Raw genomic sequence first — 17,904 nt, 5'->3', positions numbered from 1 at the left:
ATGTGTAATTTATTGTTAATTTATTTTTTAAATTTAGCATGACTAATTTTTTTTAAATCATTCTATTTAATTACTTCTAAAAATTTCCTCAAAGAATTTAATTAATTATTTGAAGCTCTTTGCAAAGAATAAAGGAATTTCACATTGCTACAAACGAAATTGTAATTTAATCTCAAAAGTCTTATATACACTTCACCTTGCATCATGAAAACTATAGCAATGCAGTGCCATGGAAGCTTAATCTGGTGCGACGGTGCTTGAATATCCAGTATGCAGTTTCTCATGCTCAATATTGAGATACCGAACAATATGATTCTAACACTATTGAAAAAAAAAATTGAGCTTACCTCAACTTATTGAAAAAAAATAGCTCGCAAAGGGAGAATTGTTAAGAACATATAACGAGACCACAACTAATATGGGGCTTAACATGTTAAAAATATAATCTATATCTATATCTACATATAATATAAAGCTAGGCATAGACAAAGTGATGTGGCACCTCTCTATAGCCTCCATTCATATTTATCTTTTTTCTAAATTTTTTGATATTTTTTCCTTCTTTTCTTTCATTTATCACTCAATTTATACAGCTAAAAATATTTATTCCTCCCTTTTAAAAGTAACTGACTCGATCAGCCCTTTTCTTTCCTCAACATGGCTGGACATGTTTTAACATATTAATTATAATTTCAGTTACTAACTTTATGTCATGAGTTACAAATTTAATTTGCAAATATTGAAGGGGTCTTCCCAATTAAACATTCAACATCATTATATACTTTGACAAACTATATGTATTGGAGTAGTGAGTATGCGTCAAAGCTAAGGTTTTTGGAATTTCGTAATCTCTTTTCGTTTATGGGTGATGCAATTTGTCCTTACGTCTAATGTCCCTCAGTATCAACATTCAGTCTCAGATGATTTAGTTTGACTCTATGGGGAAGACAAAATATGAATCAATTGCTTTTCATGATTTGGAAAACAAATATTTCGATGGCAATTTGAAATTTCAACAGTAAATTTCTTGACTATATATAACATCCTTTATTAATTGATTGATATAAAGTTCTTTACTTTTGGTGTCTCCAGGCGAAGTATTTCCGAAAGTAAAAGCAAGGGAAGGAAGCCAATGTATACTATGCATGTAGCCTTTATTAGTTATGTGAGTCAATTACTTTAAAAGCCTAGATTAAGAATGTAAAGTTAATTTGTAGTTTTCATAAATCATTTTAATTTACACAAAGGTTGTTTATTGATATATCGAATTGCAGTCTTCAAGTTCTTCATTTTTCCAGCTTTTCATAAATCATCATTATTGTCGTCTAGGGGATCGAGTCCTTCGAGCTTATTACTTGAATGCAGAAAGTTGGTTAAAATAAAACTAATTTGATAAAGTTGTTGTCTTTTACAATCCATTTTTTCTCGTGAGAGAAATTTATGTTCTTCTCTTAACCCTGATTCATTGTTTATTATTTTTGTCATTTATCAAGGGATAAATCTTTGGAGCATATAAATGTGTCAAACATTTAGGCTCCTAAATGTAAGTTGTTTAGCTTTTAAACTATGCAATGCTGCTTAGTGAGCTTAGTGAGTTCAGATGCAATTTTTTGGGTTTTATTTTCCATCCTTTAAATTAATTAATATACAAGTTATAAATGTTAGGATTAAATATTTGTAAAATTTTCAGATTTCTTTGTAAATTTGCTAGAGTTACTTAAAATAGAAGTAAGGTTTTCCTCTAACAACTTATGCATTGTATAATAATGTGGACATAGCTTCTTTTTCATGAATTCTTGAAACCCTAATTAGTTTATTAGCCAAATGAAAAGTGGAGATGCAGGGGATCGAACCCTGTACCTCTCGCATGCAAAGCGAGCGCTCTACCATTTGAGCTACATCCCCAACTGCTATTTTATTGTTATCATGCTTTAAATATTCGATATTACCCGACCCATAAAAATCTCCAGTGAGTTCACACAAAACCAAAGTAAAAGGAAAATACTAATTTGCATATGACGTTAAAAAAAAAAAAAAAAAAATCCGTACAGATCAATATTACGTACAGAATATGTTGAACTAAGTAACATTTTCAATACCTTAAAAACTTTATAGTAGTGTATATACACACTTACACTACGACATCCAAATACTTCCACATAAAAATGACTTTATTTATCTTCAACATAAGAATAATTTCATATACCAAGCAATAGTTAATTAGCTCCCTGGAGAATACACTACACACTTACACTACGACATCCAAATACTTCCACATAAAAATGACTTTATTTATCTCCAACATAAGAGTAATTTCATACACCAAGCAATAGTTAATTAGCTCCCTCGGGCATCACCAGCAAGCTTGAATTCTTGAACTTCCTTGAACTTCTCCCATTCCTTCACCCAAATCTTGGTTTCATATGTTTTCTTCTTTCCACCATCAATTGCCTCAAGTGTTATATAGTACATCATTCCACTAACTACTTGTTGCTTCACACTCAAAACCTTTACAAACTCCAAAAGAGCATTCTTCACAGAGCACATGTTGTTCAAAATGAAAGAATTATAAGTCATGAATACTTAATAAACTAATTCTTAATAATGCATTTGAAGAAGGGACGGAGTTAGCATGCGAAGTACAGTTCGTTAGAACTAAGTAACTCAAAATGCATAAAGTTTAAATGTTGAATTCATCTCTACTTTCAAGACATCAAAAAGTAAACATTTCAGATTATCCACCTAAAATTTAAACAAGCTTGAAGTTTGTGCATTTGCAAAGCTGGTTACAATTGAATACTATAAATTTATATGGAAACCACTTTTTTATCCCCACATGTATATGATTAACACAGTTCAACAACAACAACAACAACATACCCAGTGAAATCCACAATGTGGGGTCTAGGTAGGGTAAAGTGTACGCAGACCTTACCCCTGTCTTGGAAGATAGGGAGGCTGTTTCCGGAAGACCCTCGGCTCAAGAGAAAACATAAGAAAAAGTCAGATAAGCACAAGCAATTCAAAGTAAAATGAAAATGAAACTAAAGAAAGCGAATAAGTCATGATAGAGCAGTCTGAGAAAAGAAAGCAGTAGCTACCACAGATAAATAAGATAATTGAAGTACAAGAAACAATACATAGTAGCAAGCATCAAATGACAATAGACTATATATCAAAACTGCGACTATCTACTAACCTTCTACCCTAATCTGAGTCCTCCATAACCTCCTATCTAAGGTCATGTCCTCGGTAAGCTGAAACTGGGTCATGTCCTGTCTAAGCACCTCTCTCCAATCTAAGGTCATGACTAACCCAGTTCATTTTTCAATATTCAAGCATAGTAGAGTTTTCTTAGTGTAAAGAGTTAAAAATGTTATGAGGCTATATGTTACTTTCTTATACAATTTCTTAATACAAAAGTTCTTTGTTCGTTGAATGATTAATTATGTTACTTAAGAGTAGTACTTTGTAAGTTGCTCTTCAGCGTATGGCTTATTTGCTTGGTCTAACAAATAGAGTTGTGCCAGAGCTAATCCAACATAATCTTATTTTTAGTAGCAACATGGGATGTAATGAGTTTAAGTTCCGTTGGATCCAGAATTAATTTTAATTGTGGAGTGGAGTTCAAGATTTTACCGATAACCGATTTTATTTATTGGGTTTGAAATCTATTATTATACTTGTTCAATGAATTTTTAACATATATAAAGGGTTCGAGCCAAAGTTGTTGAACTTATCAGATCCCGTAAGTCATACTCTACCTCCGCCCTTAGCTATAGGCTACAACCAAGGGCGGATCCACCCTCTAGGGTGGGGGTGGCTTGATAAATTTTTTATATACCTATGTTGCAATATGCTTAAACTAGGTTAAATATTTAATCCTGCAACCCTCAGTCGCAAATTAGATAAAGGTGTCATGGTTGGTAGACACAAGTTTGAACATTTTTCGACTCCCATCTTTCTTTGTGCTTTTTAGTTCCTTTGTACCAGTAATTCCTTTTTCGGCTCTCCCAATTTTCTATTTATCTTTTTATTATTTATGTTGCCTTTCCTCTATTCTATTATTTTATCTGTGATCTCTGGCGAGAACACACAAATAGAAACTTCAAAATCCCTTAAATTCAGCATTTCTCTCAATCTCAAATATGTGAGTATTTAAATCGAAAGACGTGGGTCTCAATGGGAATTTTGGATTGAGATCAAAATTCAATTTTTTTTTATAATTTCTTTTGTTTATTACTCCCTCCGTCCATGTTTAATTGTCTATATTTAACTCGAGACACTCTTAATAAACAATAAATAAAATGAGAAATAAATTGTAGTACTTAATAATAAGGGTAAAATAGGTATAAAAAAGTAAATTATGTCTTGGTTTTTCAAACTATACAACTTACAAGTAAAAGTGGTCATATATTTTTAGTATAGTGGATAAATAAAAATGGACGGAGGGAGTGTATTATAAAAAATTGTGTTATTCTATAATGGTTAAATTCAATTTAAATCAGTTTACTACTTAAATTGTGATAGAAATTTCGTAAGCATTGCTTAGAAAAAATATGAAATTTATGATTTATTTTTGAGAACTTGTAGTTTATCTAATTCTACATTTACTTATGGGGTGTAATTACCTATTGAAGAGTTTTTCTATTATTTTTCTTATTTTGATTGGTGTAATTCCGTTATTGAAGATGTTATTTTACTTGTGCAAGTTCAACTTTTAATATACATAAAAGATGCAAGTTCCTTGGTGAAAATGTTGATTTTACCTTGTTGTTAATGGATGTGATTCCTTATTTAAGAAGCTAATTATGTTAGTTTCTTGATTTTTGAGATGTAATTTTCATATTTATAAATAAAAAGACCTATTAAGTGGACCCGAATAAACTAAAAAGAGATGGACCCGATCCAAATACACGTTCCTAACATTGTGACACCCGCCACCTTCAAATCCTATATCCGCCTCTTGCTACAACATCAAGTAACTCTTAAAAACAAGCTAATATAGTTGCGCAATAATTTGTGATAGCCAGTTAAGTCGAACCTTTACACTGCTAATATGTATAACTTAAACCCGTGATCATACCAGAGCATATGCTGTTAAAGAAGAAAAAAAAGGAAGAGTGCAAAATGAACACAATCAAACAACATAAAAACTGTAGAAACAGTGGTATCATTAATTATTAAGGCCAACACCATTGGACTATTATTTAAAAACACAATCAAACAACATTAAAAAACAAGAACAAACAAAATCAAATCCACAAACAGGAAAATCCATCAAATCTCTAACTTTTAGAAGAATAAATCAAAAAAAATAGTAACCTGTTTCTGATTAAAATCCTGGACAGCAAAACGAGCAAGATCTTGGTACTTAACGCTGTTTTCGGATCCTGCAGGAACATCGGTAATACCTCCTAACATTGCCATCGCTGCGAATAATTAATTTATTGGGCTGTAAGAAGAAGAAATTAGCACAGTAATATTTTTTGTAATGAGAAAATGGCAATAAGTCTACATTGGTTTTTATAGAGAAAAAAGGGGAAGATAACGACGAGAAACAAAATGAAACGGGCAAAATCTAGCACGTTATAAATATTTTAATTTGACGGATTTAGACTTTGACGTTTCAGGGCCGTAGTTAAATTTGCTTCCAAATAACAAAAAGGAAAAATGATCAATACTTGCCTGTGGTGATTGGAAAAAAAAAAAAAAAAACATACTTGCCTCAGAGGCGGATTTAGGATTTGAAAGTTGTGGGGCTAGTTAGGGCTGCTTACTGGCCTGCTCGGTTCGGTTAGATTTTATTTGTTTTCAGTTCGATTTATCGGTTATTAGTTTGTACACAAGCTAAACCGATGACCGAACGAATAAGATATTTGTTATCAGTCATCAGTTATTCGGTTAGCGGATAAAAAAATATCTTCTAGGCCAACGGTCTGGTTTAACTGATAACTCAATATCGATAAACCAATAGCATTCGTTACGGTTCATTTATCGGTTAAACCAAAATTTGCACTCTTATTTCCCTCGATCTCAAATTAATATACAATAATAATAGAATAAAAGAATGAGTATCGATATTCATTATATATTTAAAAAATTACAAATCACTCAATATATATATATATTGAGTGTTATCATTATATACCTACTTGTAAGAAAGACAAAGAGTAAATTTTTCAGATAATAGAATAAGTAATAATTTTTTATCAAGAATTTTAAATAGAAGAACCCCAGAAGAAAATAATCAGCAGTTAAGTGAGGTAATAGACGTAGATAGAGATATACAAATTTTTCAACAAAACCAATTGAAACTGTTAAATCCAAAAACTCTATATAATATAAGACAGTTTTCAAGTACAGCTCAATTATATAGACATTATAGAGAACAACAAATATCAGCCATAGGAAATAAAATTACTATCATAAATTTAATAGACCCAGTAGCTGTGAGACAAATAAAAAATACTAGAAGAAGTTTAATGCATATGGGATTAATAGTAGTAGGATTAAAAGGACTAACTAGAAAGAACTTAGGAACTAAAGTTTTAATAGTAATTTATGACGATAGATGGTCAGACATGAAAAAATCAATAATAGGACTAACGGAAGTAGACATGACAAATAATGGAGGAATATTTTATATTAGCCCAGATTTTATAATGAATTTAGCAGAATTTGGAAAGCACATAAAAATAGGAATACATACCAAGGGATATGAAGAGATGTGTGACGGTAATAATTTATTAATATGCGTAGGATTTCTAGGAAAAATGACTAATAATAGTAATACAAAATTTAAAATTAAGGTAGAAGATGTAGTAGAAATAATGGGAAATAAAGGAATAAGACTAATAAAGCCTATAAAAATAAATCCTGAAGAATATGCAGGGATGGAATGGAATCTAGAGGATTTTAATACAAAAAAGATTTTACAGTCAGAATCCCACCTAATGTACACTAATTCTAAGGGAGAGACATCTGTACGTTTTACTAATTATAATTATATGCCACAAAAAGACATAGAAGAAGAAAGTACTTTAGACGAAAATGAAATTACAGACGCAACTTTTATGAATATAGAATTAATACAAGACGAGTTTGCGGTAGACGAAGCTATAGAAAAAGCAAAAAGACTTCAAAAAGAAAATAAAAATATGCTTTTTAAATGTAAAGGATGTAAGTTAGGAGAATTAACAATAGAAGAAACCATAAGTCACTTTAAATTATGTGAAGCCCGAACTAATAATTGGGGATATAGAGTAGAACAGATAAACCAAAGAAAATCAGACGATTTTGATAAAATATTAGAAGACATGCAAAACAGTGATGACGAACTAGAAATAGACTCTATAATAAGTCAAAAAGAATTAATGGAATCTAGTGCATCTAGTTCTAGTCCATTTCAAAGAACAACAGGAGAACAATATACTATAGATACTAGCACAGGAAATGTACCTAGAAGAAGAGTTTTTAGAACAGGAGGAGAACCTTTAAATAATGTTAAACCATCAGGAAAAAGAATGCCTATAGAAGAACCCATTATTCTTCAAGAAGGAGGTAATAAAGGTAAAATATTAAATATAGCAGCACATGACCCGCAAAGATGGAATTCAGTGATAGATCTTTGGAAAGGAATAGTAGTAGCAGACTATATAAAAACATATAGTGAAACAGACGCAGAAACAATGTATAAATATTTAGAAACATTTTTAGGAGAATCAGCCAAAGCTTTATGGGAAGCTTATAAAGAAAATTTTCCAATGGAATTTCAACACCTAGTATCCATGGGAGCAAACCCATATAATTTTACTAATAAAATACATACTTTGATTACAGGGGAAGATCCAAATAGTGGATTATTAGTACTACAAAGAAATGCAGTAATAAAATTAGAACAACTAAGCATAAGTAGTTGGTTTCATATTAAGAAATTTTTAAACGATTATTTTTACTACTGTACTATTAGTGGAAATGCATTTAATCAAGAATTAGGTAAAAAGTTATTTAATAAACTACCAGGAGCCTTAGGAAGAGAAATAGAAGATAGATGGAATAAGAGAGACGGAGTAATGCAGAATCCTAATTTAACATGGTCCATAGGACATAGGATACAACATATAATGGATATACTACAAGAAAAATGTACTCATATACAAATACAAAAACAGTTAAAAGAAAATGAAATGAACTTTTGTAAAAGCGTAGTTTACACGACACAAAGTTATGATAAAGACAATTATAAAAAGAAAAAGCATAAAAAATACCGAACGCAGTATAATAGAAATTATCCTCAATATAATAGAAAGAAATATTATCTTAGAAAATCATCAGCTAGAAAACCTTATTTAGACAGAAATAGGCATGTAAGAAAGTACCGAACAGAAAGAAATTATAGAAATAAATTAGAATGCTTCACTTGTGAAAGTGTAGAACACTTAGCAAATACATGTCCAAAAAGAATAAATAATAAGACAAGAAATTCCCAGCTAATTGAAGATTTTCAAGAAACATTAATAAATGTAGACGAGTATATGTCAGATACAGAAAGCATATATTCTATAGTAAGTGTAGGCACTGAAGAAAAAATCAAAACAGACTCATCAGACTCAGAAGCAGACGAATTAATTAATGAAATAGGATTAGAAAATCTAGACTTAGAAGCCATGGATAATTTAGCAAATATAGCCGAAGACTGTAACCATGAGTTTGAACGAAATAAAGGATTGGATAGTAATGCATGTTTCTTTTGTAAATAGTATCCTAGTAGAGACAAAAGAGTTAAATGTAAAAATTGTTACATAGAAGGATGTACAATGTGTATAGAAAAAAAATTTAAAACAAAAATAAATAAAGAAACAACTCATAAGAAAATTGAAGACCCTACTATTAGTCTAAGAATAATAACATTAGAAACAAGAATAAATGAATTAGAAACCAGATTATGTAACCTAGAAAGAGGAAAACAAAGAGAAGTAGATAGTGAAGACGAAGAAATAAGATTATCAAATATACAACCAATAATGAAACCATTAACAATAATACCAGAAGAATCTCAAGCAGAATTAATGAGCATAGAAGGCAATGAAGCATTAGTATGTAATGAAGATAAAAAATTAGGAACAATAAAAATACTTGCAAGAATTAAAATAGATGATTATGAGATAGAAACGTTAGCATTAGTAGATTCAGGGTGCACAAAGTGCATAATAAATAAAAGAATAGTTCCACCTAATTTAATAAAAATTCTAGAAAAACCAGTTGCGGCCATGCAAATGGATGGAACCCATAATATATATAGACATTATGTTCATAAAGCCTACATTAGCTTTATAAATACATGTTCAGAGTTTTACAAGCCAAGTTATAAAATGGATAAGATATGGGTAAGAGACCTTAATATAAATGTAGACTTTGTCATAGGATTAGACTTCATGTTACATAATAATGGTAGCTGTATGATTACAAGAGATGGAGTAATTTTCTTAAAAAATATTACTTATACACCAGTACAAGTTCTTAAGACTGAAACAAGGATTCGTCATAAAAAGATCCCTACCACAGACCTGCAAAAGAAAAAAGATAGTTGTTGTAAAGAATGTGAAGAAAAGAATACATGTTGTAAAGAAAAACAAGAAATAAAAAATTTAACTTTAGAAGAAAAAGAAATTCTAGAAGAAGAGGAGTTGCTAGAAAAAGATTATACTTTAATAGATATAGAGACAGAGTTATATAATTTTAAAACAGGAATAGAAAAAATAGGAATAATAAAAAATCAAAAGGACCTAGATAATATAATAAAAATTCTAGATGAAATAGAAATTATTGGAGAAAAACCATTAAGACACTGGAAAAATAACAGGATTGTATGTAAATTAGATATAATAAATCCAGACTATATAATTAAAACAGCATCTATTGAAGCAACAAATCAAGATGTAGAAGATTTTAAAGTACAAATAAAAGAACTATTGGACTTAGGAGCAATACGGAGATCTACTTCTAAACATAGATCAGCAGCATTTATGGTAAGAAATCATAGTGAAATAGTAAGAGGAAAAGCAAGAATGGTAATAAATTATAAAAGACTTAATGATAACACTAGAACAGATGGATATAAGTTACCAGACAAAACATAACTAATAAATAGAATACAAGGAAAGAAAATATTTAGCAAATTTGATTGTAAATCAGGATATTGGCAGGTACGAATGCATGAAGATAGTATAGAATGGACTGCATTCACCTGTCCTGAAGGACATTTCGAATGGTTAGTAATGCCATTTGGATTAAAGACAGCTCCACCAATTTTTCAAAGAAAAATGGATAGTATATTTGGAGAATATAAAAGGTTTGTATTAGTATATGTAGATGATATATTAGTATTTAGTAAAGATATTAAAGAACATTTAGGACACCTACAAACGGTATTTAGATTATTTGTAGAAAATGGGATAATAATTAGTAAAAAGAAAATGGAATTATGTAAAAATTATATAAACTTTTTAGGAGTAGTACTAGGAGAAGGTAAGATAAAATTACAACCTCATATAGCCAAAAAAGCTTTAGAAATGCCAGACAAGTTAGACAATGTTAAAGAATTACAAAATTTTTTAGGAATAGTCAATTATGCTAGAAATTTTATAAAAGATTTAGGAAAAATAGCAGGACCATTATATTCAAAGACTGGATCAAATGGTCAAAAACACTTTAATACTGAAGACATTAAATTAGTACAAAAAATAAAAGAAAAAATAAAAAACATTCCAGATTTAAATATGCCACTAGAAACAGACTATTTAATTATAGAAACAGACGGTAGTTTTGAAGGATGGGGAGCAGTATTAAAAGCAAAACCTAGTAAGTATAGTAATAAAAATGAAGAAAAGATATGTGCTTATCAAAGTGGTAAGTATAAAGAAAAAGGAAATATGAGTAGTATAGATGCAGAAATCTTAGCCGTAATATATGGATTAAATAGTTTCAGACTATATATTTTAAATAAACCAGAAATACTAGTTAGAACAGACTGTGAAGCTATAGTTAAATTCTATCAAAAGATAAATGATAAAAATAGTAGTAGAAGACGATGGCTAAATTTTTTAGATACCATTTCAATTTATATTTTAAAATTTGAACATATAAAAGGAAAAGATAATAATTTAGCAGATCAATTAAGTAGATTAAATATTACTGCTAACTAAATTTTTTATTTGGACAGCATGAGACCTTCCAGTTCTCAGACAGCAGACAAGGGGAAAGGCATAGCCTCAACCCAAGACACATACAGACAGACAGTATTAGGTAACCTTCATTTTAGACCTACATCTTTATTAGAAAGAAATGCTATGGAAGAAAGAATACAATTCGGAGCCAATAATTTAGTAGTCTATCAGCCATCAAATTGGACTTTTAAAGTATTACCAGAATATGTAATAGATAGACAACAAAGATGCTTAGTGGATAATTTATGGATTTCGCGTAATAAAAAAGACGGAGCTAAACATTTTGTAGCCACTATAAATGCACTTTGTCAATATTTTACAGACCGAAATTTAGACAAAAAATTTAAATTTTATGTTGTAGTTCACGGTAAAACTAATGGTATTTTTCAGACTTGGATAGAAGTTGTAGACTCTATTAAAGACATAAGAAAACCTCTTTTTAAGGGATTTAATAATTTTACTGAAGCATTAGATTATGCTAGAGGGACATTGGGTCCAAATTATTATATTTCTCCAGCTCTCAGACAAAACCCAGACAAAATCCCCCAGTACAATGTACAAAAAGACACAGACAAAATAATCTTTTGCGACCATTGTTCTACCATGACTGATGTAGTCAAAAGACTAAACCAGCAAAAAGAGACATTGGTTCAAGAAAAAATGCAACTCTTGGATCAGGTGAAGACATTAGAACAAAGACTACAAGCATTAAAATTCGAATTGATGCAGTCTCAGAGTTCTCCATCTCAGAAAAAAATGGATGAGACGGGTGTGCATTCCCCAATGAATGCAATTAGACCCACTGTATCGGGTAAAGATACAGCTAGTCCGGTTCAAACGGTAGCCGGTAAAGACTTATCAAATCCGTTAATGGCTGTCACTTTGCCAAAAAGTGAAGACGAGGGATGTTCATCTCTCCAAACCAGACGGAGACTACCAAAGACACTTACGCAATGTTAAAGAATTACAAAAATTTTTAGTGAGTCTAATCTTTTGGTTTTTCTATAATAACTTTAACTAACTTTTCTATTTCCGTTTTTGTAGGTAATTTTTCTAGATTAAATTTATTAACTTGAGTCTGAACTTTCTTTTCTAATTCTAATTCTTGTGTTTTTAAGTAATCTAGGTTTTGTTCTAATTTTTCAAAGGTTTTCTTTTGCTTAGTCTGAGATGTAGCTACTACTTCTAATATTCTAGTAATATCTTTATTATTTTCTTGTACTTTTTCACTGAAATTTATGACTAAATCTACTAATGTATTTAATTGTTTATCTTCACTATGTAATATATGATCTCCGTTACTAAAATTACACTTTATAATACTATGGTCTGTTAATGCTCTATACTTCTTTTCTGGGTATATTTTTAAGTCTAAGTATTCTAGATTTTTTAAGATATCTATCTCTCTAGCTTTATTTATTATCCTAACGGGATTTTTATTTTACAAACTTGTTTCTGATGTTCTATACTAGTTGTAAGTCTTTCTATATCTTCTCTTATACCGTGTAATTCCCAAGTTATAGCAGAGATTGTTTCTTCGTTAATCTGACTTTGTAAAAGTCTATTTTGTATTAGTGATGATAATGTTTCTGAATTTATTATCTCTAAATATGCACTTAGGGCTTTTTCTACTTGTTGATTTTCTCGTCTTTTCTTTATATCTCTATATAAATACCAATGATTAATTTGTATTTGTCTGACAAAGGGTAGTGTTCTCATACAATCAATATGGTCTAAATCGCTTTTGGTTTTTTAAAGTCTTTCTAGATTTTATATATCGTAGTAATTTATATTCTAATCCTGATATTATATCTATTAACTCTTGTAGTCTTAACTGGTTTTCTTTGGTACTGCTTAATTTAGTATATTCCGGATATAATTTTTCTAACTCTTGTTTTACAGCTAAATAATTATCTTTCATTACCAAAAAAAAAATAAGTAAAACTAGTTTATATTTTTGTCTAAAATATGGGTTTAAAATACAGATTTAGGTCCAAAAATCTTCTCGCTCTGATACCAAAATGGGATAGGGGGGGTTATATTTTTGTTTCAATAGATATATAAGTTCTAAATATATAAGTTTTAATTTTTGTAGAAAGAAAAATAGCAATATTATGTGGTTTTTACTTATATGTTAAACAATCCTACTCGGTACTTCCTCACTCCTTGAATCTACTTATCATGTAGGTGTTTTTCTTATTTTCTGCCTATTCTCCCAATTTTTATATTTTTATATTTTTCGTTTTTTCATTTTTTCGTTTTTTTTTTTTTTTTTAAATAAATCTGTTTAGTTATGAATCTTTATTACACTGTTCATCTCTTTCTCTTAATTTTGGTTCTTAATATCCGTCTTCTTTAACCACACCCCGGTTACCATGGCCAACATCGTCCTTTTATCATTTGGACATTAAAACGGCCTTTCAAACACCTAGGAATTTACAGGTTAATCCATCGAGTTCATTAAGAAATTAAGAGAATAACCATATACTAAGAGTAATAGATTCATAACAACAGGTAAGTAATTACTCAAACATAATATTTTAATTCAACATAATATTGAACATAAAATAATTTACATAGTAGGGAGATTAGTACAGAAAACATAGATAAAAACTTACATGTCTGAAGATGGAGAGAGGTTTCCCTTTCGGGGAACCCGAAAAACTACTTCACACAAAAAGAAAATTACTGGAAAGATTAAAACTATTTTACAGGGAAGTTATATTACAAAGGATTTTATTCGGAAAAGGAGTTGGGGCATTTTTGGAAGGGAAGAGGAATATGGAGTGGTTGGTGAGAGAATTTTTTGTTGAAGGCTTTTTTGGTGATTGTGTCTTTCTTCTTGATCGATGTTAATTTTCTGATGCCCTCCTTCTCTGCAAAACACTGCTATTTATAGGGGTTTGACGGACTTCAAATGCGGACTTCAAATTTGTGAAGAATCTTTTGAGTTCAGCCGGGTACTCTTAGGGCCCCATCGTCACATGAAACTTTTCAAAAGATACTTTATAATTTTGTCCGTTTGCTGAGCTGTCCCATTTCTAGATAAAACTACTACTTTATTACAGCTACTTTAATAAAATCTGGTCTTCTTTTTTCTGAACTGTCAACATTATTGCTCCAACGTGTCTTGAAAAATTACAAAGTCCAAAGTCAAAAGTCTTCTACCTCTATTATTGAGCTTGTCTCATCTCATTTTTCTAAAAGATGACTAATGTCCTTGTCTCTCTCTTTTCCATACCTTTGTCTTTAATTATTGATGCTTTTGTCATTTTTTTAATGTCCTTGTTTCTCTTTTCTATGTCTTTGTCCTCATGATCCACCGAACTAAATCTTCCAAGTCATGACTTTCTTTCTACTTCACTTTGTCTTTTCCTTTCATGACTTTTTCTCTACTTCGCCTTTGTCTTTTTCTTTCATCTTTTTCTGAACCATGTCTAACCATGTCTTTTCAAATCTCTTTTTTTTTTTTTTTTTTAACTGATCTAAGTGTCTAAATTGTGTAGGGCAATTGAGTCAAAACTCATGCCTGAATCTACATCATTTGGATCTTGCGAGTCTTGAAAATTAATATCTTCTCCTTCAAAATCTGAATGGACTGGTGACATCTCTTGTCTTGGAGATAATTCTGGACTAGGATCTTTGACTATATATTTATCTTTTTCTTTTGTCTGAAAAAATCTTTCTAGTGTCTCTTTTACTATATTTTCTATTTTTTCATTTTTCTTCTTTTTTGCAAGTGTGCTTTTCCTTGTAGAAGCCGCTCCTTGCGTAAGTGTCTTTGGTAGTCTCCGTCTGGTTTGGAGAGATGAACATCCCTCGTCTTCACTTTTTGGCAAAGTGACAGCCATTAACGGATTTGATAAGTCTTTACCGGCTACCGTTTGAACCGGACTAGCTGTATCTTTACCCGATACAGTGGGTCTAATTGCATTCATTGGGGAATGCACACCCGTCTCATCCATTTTTTTCTGAGATGGAGAACTCTGAGACTGCATCAATTCGAATTTTAATGCTTGTAGTCTTTGTTCTAATGTCTTCACCTGATCCAAGAGTTGCATTTTTTCTTGAACCAATGTCTCTTTTTGCTGGTTTAGTCTTTTGACTACATCAGTCATGGTAGAACAATGGTCGCAAAAGATTATTTTGTCTGTGTCTTTTTGTACATTGTACTGGGGGATTTTGTCTGGGTTTTGTCTGAGAGCTGGAGAAATATAATAATTTGGACCCAATGTCCCTCTAGCATAATCTAATGCTTCAGTAAAATTATTAAATCCCTTAAAAAGAGGTTTTCTTATGTCTTTAATAGAGTCTACAACTTCTATCCAAGTCTGAAAAATACCATTAGTTTTACCGTGAACTACAACATAAAATTTAAATTTTTTGTCTAAATTTCGGTCTGTAAAATATTGACAAAGTGCATTTATAGTGGCTACAAAAGGTTTAGCTCCGTCTTTTTTATTACGCGAAATCCATAAATTATCCACTAAGCATCTTTGTTGTCTATCTATTACATATTCTGGTAATACTTTAAAAGTCCAATTTGATGGCTGATAGACTACTAAATTATTGGCTCCGAATTGTATTCTTTCTTCCATAGCATTTCTTTCTAATAAAGATGTAGGTCTAAAATGAAGGTTACCTAATACTGTCTGTCTGTATGTGTCTTGGGTTGAGGCTATGCCTTTCCCCTTGTCTGCTGTCTGAGAACTGGAAGGTCTCATGCTGTCCAAATAAAAAATTTAGTTAGCAGTAATATTTAATCTACTTAATTGATCTGCTAAATTATTATCTTTTCCTTTTATATGTTCAAATTTTAAATTATAAATTGAAATGGTATCTAAAAAATTTAGCCATCGTCTTCTACTACTATTTTTATCATTTATCTTTTGATAGAATTTAACTATAGCTTCACAGTCTGTTCTAACTAGTATTTCTGGTTTATTTAAAATATATAGTCTGAAACTATTTAATCCATATATTACGGCTAAGATTTCTGCATCTATACTACTCATATTTCCTTTTTCTTTATACTTACCACTTTGATAAGCACATATCTTTTCTTCATTTTTATTACTATACTTACTAGGTTTTGCTTTTAATACTGCTCCCCATCCTTCAAAACTACCGTCTGTTTCTATAATTAAATAGTCTGTTTCTAGTGGCATATTTAAATCTGGAATGTTTTTTATTTTTTCTTTTATTTTTTGTACTAATTTAATGTCTTCAGTATTAAAGTGTTTTTGACCATTTGATCCAGTCTTTGAATATAATGGTCCTGCTATTTTTCCTAAATCTTTTATAAAATTTCTAGCATAATTGACTATTCCTAAAAAATTTTGTAATTCTTTAACATTGTCTAACTTGTCTGGCATTTCTAAAGCTTTTTTGGCTATATGAGGTTGTAATTTTATCTTACCTTCTCCTAGTACTACTCCTAAAAAGTTTATATAATTTTTACATAATTCCATTTTCTTTTTACTAATTATTATCCCATTTTCTACAAATAATCTAAATACCGTTTGTAGGTGTCCTAAATGTTCTTTAATATCTTTACTAAATACTAATATATCATCTACATATACTAATACAAACCTTTTATATTCTCCAAATATACTATCCATTTTTCTTTGAAAAATTGGTGGAGCTGTCTTTAATCCAAATGGCATTACTAACCATTCGAAATGTCCTTCAGGACAGGTGAATGCAGTCCATTCTATACTATCTTCATGCATTCGTACCTGCCAATATCCTGATTTACAATCAAATTTGCTAAATATTTTCTTTCCTTGTATTCTATTTATTAGTTATGTTTTGTCTGGTAACTTATATCCATCTGTTCTAGTGTTATCATTAAGTCTTTTATAATTTATTACCATTCTTGCTTTTCCTCTTACTATTTCACTATGATTTCTTACCATAAATGCTGCTGATCTATGTTTAGAAGTAGATCTCCGTATTGCTCCTAAGTCCAATAGTTCTTTTATTTGTACTTTAAAATCTTCTACATCTTGATTTGTTGCTTCAATAGATGCTGTTTTAATTATATAGTCTGGATTTATTATATCTAATTTACATACAATCCTGTTATTTTTCCAGTGTCTTAATGGTTTTTCTCCAATAATTTCTATTTCATCTAGAATTTTTATTATATTATCTAGGTCCTTTTGATTTTTTATTATTCCTATTTTTTCTATTCCTGTTTTAAAATTATATAACTCTGTCTCTATATCTATTAAAGTATAATCTTTTTCTAGCAACTCCTCTTCTTCTAGAATTTCTTTTTCTTCTAAAGTTAAATTTTTTATTTCTTGTTTTTCTTTACAACATGTATTCTTTTCTTCACATTCTTTACAACAACTATCTTTTTTCTTTTGCAGGTCTGTGGTAGGGATCTTTTTATGACGAATCCTTGTTTCAGTCTTAAGAACTTGTACTGGTGTATGAGTAATATGTTTTAAGAAAATTACTCCATCTCTTGTAATCATACTTCCACAAGTGAAGCATTCTAATTTATTTCTATAATTTCTTTCTGTTCGGTACTTTCTTACATGCCTATTTCTGTCTAAATAAGGTTTTCTAGCTGATGATTTTCTAAGATAATATTTCTTTCTATTATATTGAGGATAATTTCTATTATACTGCGTTCGGTATTTTTTATGCTTTTTCTTTTTAT

At 30.1% G+C, this 17,904-nt stretch overlaps 1 protein-coding gene and 1 non-coding gene across 2 annotated transcripts; both read right to left on the bottom strand.

Moving 5' to 3' along the window:
* Window positions 1–1,832: 1,832 nt before the first annotated feature.
* On the bottom strand, window positions 1,833–1,905 carry TRNAA-UGC (transfer RNA alanine (anticodon UGC)). The gene has a single exon. It is a non-coding gene; the product is annotated as a tRNA-Ala (tRNA).
* Window positions 1,906–2,074: 169 nt separating this feature from the next.
* LOC132603456 (cysteine proteinase inhibitor-like) lies at window positions 2,075–5,551 on the bottom strand. The gene is made up of 2 exons (XM_060316535.1): window positions 5,326–5,551; window positions 2,075–2,532 (listed from the first exon to the last, which is right to left on the bottom strand). Exons 1-2 carry the CDS (start codon window positions 5,428–5,430, stop codon window positions 2,338–2,340), a joined length of 300 nt encoding a protein of 99 aa, XP_060172518.1. The 5' UTR covers window positions 5,431–5,551; the 3' UTR covers window positions 2,075–2,337.
* Between the last annotated feature and the right edge of the window lie 12,353 nt (window positions 5,552–17,904).

Source organism: Lycium barbarum, chromosome 1 (assembly GCF_019175385.1).
Source record: "Lycium barbarum isolate Lr01 chromosome 1, ASM1917538v2, whole genome shotgun sequence".
NCBI classification, from domain to species: domain Eukaryota; kingdom Viridiplantae; phylum Streptophyta; class Magnoliopsida; order Solanales; family Solanaceae; genus Lycium; species Lycium barbarum.
The sequence above is the reverse complement of the archived record's forward strand: the minus strand, read 5'-3'. Positions and strand labels throughout refer to the sequence as shown.

Bases quoted from the DNA above. Each gene is read 5' to 3' on its own strand.
- LOC132603456 (XM_060316535.1), bottom strand. From the start codon at position 5,430: ATGGCAATGTTAGGAGGTATTACCGATGTTCCTGCAGGATCCGAAAAC. The intron at 2,533-5,325 runs GTTACTATTTTT...TGCTCTGTGAAG, and splicing joins AGGATTTTAATCAGAAACAG to AATGCTCTTTTGGAGTTTGT.